The 6,312-nt window shown below is 48.4% G+C and overlaps 1 protein-coding gene across 1 annotated transcript in view; it reads left to right on the forward strand.

Moving 5' to 3' along the window:
* B3GLCT (beta 3-glucosyltransferase) overlaps positions 1-6,312 on the forward strand; it is a 183,601-nt gene that overhangs the window by 119,929 nt on the left and 57,360 nt on the right. The window contains 1 exon segment of the mRNA XM_007958278.1: positions 5,196-5,309. Coding sequence (XP_007956469.1) covers positions 5,196-5,309 — 114 coding nt within the window.

Here is a 6,312-nt window from a genome sequence, read left to right on the forward strand (position 1 = left end):
AAAGCCCAAACCACACCCACTGCTGTGGAGTCGATTCTGACCCACAGCGCCCCTAGAGGACAGAGTGGAACTGCCCACAGGGTTTCCAAGGCTGTCAATCTTCACAGTAGCAAAGCCCAAAGCACACCCACTGCTGTGGAGTGGATTCTGACTCACAGGGCCCCTAGAGGACAGAGTGGAACTGCCCCACAGGGTTTCCAAGGGTGTCAACTTCACAGAAGCAAAGCCCAAACCACACCCACTGCCATGGAGTTGATTCTGACCCACAGCGCCCCTAGAGGACAGAGTGGAACTGCCCCACAGGGTTTCCAAGGTTGTCATCTTTACAGAAGCAAAGGTCAAACCATACCCACTGCCTTGGAGTTGATTCTGACTGAATCTTTGAGTCAGAATCAACTCGGAGGCAGTTGGTTTGGGCAACTGGGGTCTTTCACATTAAAATTTTTAATTTTGTTGTTGTATAAAAATAATTTTATTTTTATTTTGTTAGGTTATCTTGTGGCAAACCTTCTTGAAGGAGGTGTTGACTAGGGTTTTATTACATGATTCAAAATATACTTAATGTGTTGAAAATGAGGTAATACATCTTGTCACTGTATTGAACTCTTGTCTCACAGTTTAATAGCTTGAGGAATACAGTGCCTCAGTCTAATAAAAAATATAAATAGTCGGGTGGATTAAATTGAGCACTCCAGCAGCAGTCATAAAATAGGTCAGCACTGTGTAAGTCCGACTAATTGGGAATCAACCCAAAGCCCTCACCTGCCACGATGAAAGCTTCAGCTTAAATCTTCACAGTCGGTGAGGAAACAGTGCGGTCAGGAGCTACAGCGACGAGAGAGGAGGGATGATCCAGACTGTGGGATATCCTTGGTATTGTGTGGTCTCGGTGTCTCACTATGTTAGACTACTTGGCCTAGTTTTATTTTAAATGCTTGTGTGTGGAAGGGTGATCAGCGCTCGCCTGCGAACTGAAAGATCACAGGCGGTTCATTCCCCCCCGGCGGCTCCATGGGAGAAAAGCCCTGGCAGTCGGGTCCCACAAAGACTGTTGTTAGGTGTCGTTGAGGAGGTTCTGACTCTGGGTGACTCCACGTGGAACAGAACCAAACGCCGACGTGCCCTGCTCCATCTTCACGGTTGGTGTGTTTGTGCCCGCTGTTGCAGCCACAGCGTCAGTCCATTTCGTCGCGGGTCTTCCTCTTTTTTGCTGACCCTCGACTTTCTCCATCCACGTCATTCAGTTGGACTCGCCTTTGAGGAGGCAGCTCTTCCCCAGTTTGTCTGAGCGCCTTCCCAGCCGAGGGGCTCGTCTTTCAGCACTAGATCAGCCGGCGTCCTGCTGTCCTCGTAACGTCAGCGGCCAGGTTTCTCAGAAGTAGCTCAGCAGGTTCTCTTGCCTGCTCTCTCTCAGTCTGGAAGCTCCGCTGAAACCTGTCCACCATGCGAGCTGCTCCTGGTGTCTGGGATACTGGTGGCATGGCTTCTAGCATCACAGTGACATACAAGCCACCACAGTACGACAAAATGACGGCACAGGAAACCGTATAGGCCGGTTGGACTCTGTCATATGGTGGGGCGTTATGAGTCGGAATCGACTTGACTGCACCCAATAACAGCAGAGAGTGGTAACAAGCCTGTCTTTCCTGTAGCCTAGTTTCATAGCCTGTTGCTGAAACGCCTACAGAATTCAGTCCTCATTCAACTATTGACTGAGCGCCTGCTCCGTGCCTAGCACTGTGCTAGGTGCTAGGGAGCGAATCAGGTTCCCAGTGACCCTTAGCCTTTACTGCAATTTCTGTTTCCACTTTCAAACTAAAACCACAAGCAAGTAATTAGGTATGTTGTTGTTGTTGTTGTTATGTGCCGTCGAGTTGGACCCAACTCATAGTGACTCCTCCTTGGGTTGCCAAGGCAGTATCACTACGGAAGTAGATTGCCCAACCTTCCTTCCGAGGAGTGGCTGGTGGGTTTGAACTGCCAGCCTTCTGGTTAGCAGTCAAGTGCCTTAGGCACTGTGCTACCGGTGCCGTTAAGCCGGCTCCAACCCACAGCAACCCTCTGTAGAACAGAATGAAGCACGGCCTGGTCCTGCCCCAGACTAGTCCCCCTTGTCCCTGATGTCACTTTCTGTTGCCTGCATTCAACCACGGTCCAAAATACAGTGGCCTAAGGCTGTGTTACAGGACCTGCAACGTTCACCTGACTTTATGTCATATGACTTTTATTACACTATATCGTTAGGATTGATCTATTTTATTGGTACTTATTTTTGTTCTTCTCTTACTGTGCCCAATTTATAAATTAAACTTTATCATAGATATTGTGTAAAGGAACAACATCATATATACAGGGTTCAGTACTGTCCGTGGTTTCCTGCCTGCACTGGGCCGCCCCGCAGGTAAGGGGGCACTACTGTGAGTGAGGTTTCTGGATTGCTGAATATGCGTTTCCCACCAGTGAACTCTTCAACATGTCTTAGTCATGGCTCCATGTTCTCAGCCATAAAATAGCTCTGCACAACCAGAATGGCTTAAATGGAAACTACTGGCAATACCAAGTTCTGGCAAGAACATGGGACAACAAGAACTCTCAGATAAAGATGGTGGGAGTGTAAAATGGTACAAACACTTTGGGAAAACGTTTGGCAGCATTTTCTAACAATGAACATGCAACCACCCTTTGATCTAGCAATTCTGCTCCTAGAAAGAGGTTAAACTACGTGAAAACTGCATAGGGCTTGGGACTATCCGCGTTTTCAGGCCTCCACCTGTGATCTGGCATAGTGGGTGAAGCGTTTGGATGCTAACTAGATCAGCATTTCAAACCCACCTTCTGCTCTGTGGGAGGAAGATGAGGCAATCTGCTTCCGTAAGGAGTTACAACCTTGGAAACCCAGTGGGGGTTGCCGTGAATCGGAATTGACTGGATGGTGGTGGGTTTGGTTTTTGGTTTTGGTTACTGTAGGCTAAAATGATAGCTTGGGTAGTTGGTCAGATAAATTAATATCAAATAGTGATATCTGATATCAGTCAGTTGTAGAAACATCTCTCTTTGAGCATCTAAACTGAATTGTGCGAAACTAGGAAAGATTTCGGGGCATTACGTGTGTCTCTGTGTGTGTTTATTTGTTTTAAAACTCTATCTGCTGAGGATAATTGGAGTATAATGTTACATTTTGCAGAATTCCTCCATCTTGTTTCTTCGACATTTTCCAAAAGCCCAACACGATGATGTCAGCCACCACAGGCCATGATTCTCATTGACAAGAATGTAGTCTTTACAAGGTTGGGTGCACCTGTTGGGATCTCAGACTGGGGACATGTCCAGTTGGAACGGTCCCCTCCCATCTCCATTGCCACAGAGCCCATTTTGCATCTTGGCCAGCGTCACACGAGAAGATTCCAATCCTTGCTGACGTACAGGCGAACAACTCAGATTTGGTTCCTTGCTTTGAACGTGTAGGGTCATGGTTCCATGGGATCCCAGTTAATTGGCCTATTACCATATTTAGTGCTTCTGTTCTCTTAGTTCACTGCGTAGTGCCTGGGGTCTTAAAAGCTTGCAAGCAGTTGTCCATTGCACAACAACTGGTATGTAATCACCTGGAGGGAAAAAGGTTGAAGAGGTGTCAGGCACAGGAGGAGACTATGGAATGTGTGGCTAATTGCCCCCGTGAACTACCGTCTCCTTTGTCTTGAGGCCAGAAGAACTGGATGGTGCCTGCCTAATGGAACTGAGCACTGTGATCAAAGATTCTGTAGGAAAGCCCTGACCAAAAGGGGGAAAATGCAGAACAGCATTTTAAATTCTCATGGATTCTGGATTTTCTGGAGCCAGTGAGGCTGAATGAACCCCTAAAAATATTTCTTTCAGCTGATACTCAAACCTTTGACCAGAAATATTCTCCAAAGTCTTAAAATGGTAGTTTAGCTTAACTAGTGAAAAATACCTGTCTTGACCATTTGGCTCTTTAAGAACTGTATCTGTGGGATCACACTGACGACAGCACTCAAAGGTCAGGTAGGTAGTTTAGGGGCAGTTCGTTTATGTCCGTAGGGGAGGCACAGCTCAAGGAATGGGTGGGAACGGTGGGCAACTCGAAGAACTTAAAGAACGGCAGGAAGTGGAGCCCGCAGAGCTGTTGGCTTGCCGTGTGTTTTGCTGTGTATATTGTCAACAACAACAGCAAAATGCATAAACTTTTTAAAAATGAAGTAGAAGAAATTCCAGGGGAAAAAAACAAATCCAGTCCTTAGGTGTAATGATAGCTCCTCTGCCCCCAAAAAAGCGTTTTTCAAACTCTCTTGTGTAACGACCAGAATTACTGGTCAGATGGAGTCTGGTGTGACCCCCAAGACTATGGCCTTGGGGTACACTTCAGTCTGGGATGGGACTCACTCCCAAGGACTGGCTCTCAGCCCAACAGTAGAAAGACTTACACACAGAACACCCACCCCAGGGCGATACACCCACCTACTCTACGGAGATACACCCCTTGGAGCGGTGGGTCCTGGGGCACCAGAGGGGCGGCACTCACGCAGAGGAGAAGCTGGACAGATGGGAGTGAGCAACTAAGAAGGGCGCAGGGATGGGGGGGTCACTGGGAAGGGGGGGGGGCTGGGGCTGGTAACCGGGGAGTGAAAGCAAATGTACGCAAAACATCGAATGTGAAACAAATTCTGCTCTGTGACTTTGCACCTAAAGCACAATAAATAATGACAACAGACAAAACCACTGTTGTGAATTTTAAAGGAAACAGCCTACTCGGAAAAGAGAAGCATTCCTTAAAGGTAAATTTAACCTAACGGTATTATGAGACCAGCCACTCCTCAGAAGGAAGGTTGGGCAATCTACTTCTGTAGCGATACCGCCTCAGAAACCCAAGGAGGGGTTGTTATGAGTCGGGTTGGACTCGACGGCACATGACAACATTATGAGACTCACGCGCTGGCCGTCGTGTGGAGGTCAGCAGGTTTGCTGGCAGGAACGGGAGGGGCTGCGCCTCGGAGGGTCCAGCTCGTGGCATGGGGGACGATTGTAACCGGGCATGGTGGGCACCCAGCCTTGGTGTTGCTCAGACTTGAGAAGCAAGCCCTGAGCTGTGGGGTACCCGAAGAACAAGGAAGGCGGTGGTGGTTCTCCCCACGGACGCGTGCACCACCGCGTGACCGTCATCTCTGTGACTTTTCCAGTCCCCATTGTGAAGGCGACGTGGGAAGCTCAGGCCGGTGGCATCGAATATTACAGCGACTATGTGGAGAGGTCCATTCCCACTGTTGATCTGGGAATTCCTAACACGGATCGAGGTGAGTCCTCCCTTACTACACCCCGTGAAAAGTTTCCACTCTGATCAATTAGGTTATGGTAAAAATGAAACATTTTCTATTAAAAAAAGAAAAAAAATCTGTTTCTGGCCAGTCTGTTTCCCCATGTAGGGCCGAGTGGAACTGCCCTATGGGGCTTCCAAGGCTGCGTTCTTTGTGGGAGCGGACAGCCACATCTTTCTCTCGTGTTGCGGCTGGTGGGTCTGAACCTCCAGCCTTCTGTCTAGCAGCCCCATGCTTAACCACTGAGCCACCAGAGCTACTTCCATAGGATTAAAAAAAATCAACCCATTGCCTTCAAATCAATTCTGACTCATAGCAACCCTCCAGGACAGAGTGGAACTGCCCGCAGGTCTCTGAGACTCTAGTCTTCATGGAAGCAGACTGCCTCATCTTCCTCCCACGGAGCAGCTGTGGGGTGTGCACCACTGACCTTTTAAGTGGCAGCTGGGTATTATAACCACTGTGCCACCAGAGCTTTATAGTATGAACAAAGGATTACAGGCAGTTTGTAGGTCACACTGATAAGAGGGAACACATGAGCTACCGTACTGTCGAATACCACATTGTCCGTATTTGCAGAGTTTATCGTGCTCATAAAATGTCACGGCCAATGTTATTTTGTTCTCTTCTCACACAAGGGCCCCCCCTTTACTTGTAGCAGTGTAATCAGCTGGTGTTATTATCCAACTGCTGTGGTCAGAGGAACCCCAGTGGCACAGTGATTAAAGCACACAGGTGCTAACCAAAAGATTGGTAGTTAAAACCTGCCTGCTACTCTATGGGAAAAAAGATGAGGCAGTCAGGTTCCTTAAAGATGACAGCCCAGGAACCCTGTGGTGCAGTTCCACTCTGTCCTCTAGGGGCGCTGTGAGTCAGAATCGACTCCACGGCAGTGGGTGTGGTTTGGGCTTTGCTTCCGTGAAAACTGACAGCCTTGGAAACCCTGTGGGGCAGTTCCACTCTGTCCTCTAGGGGCGCTGTG

The sequence above is a fragment of the Orycteropus afer genome, unplaced genomic scaffold (genome assembly GCF_000298275.1).
Source record: "Orycteropus afer afer isolate SDZICR_OR568_19922 unplaced genomic scaffold, OryAfe1.0 scaffold00902, whole genome shotgun sequence".
NCBI classification, from domain to species: domain Eukaryota; kingdom Metazoa; phylum Chordata; class Mammalia; order Tubulidentata; family Orycteropodidae; genus Orycteropus; species Orycteropus afer.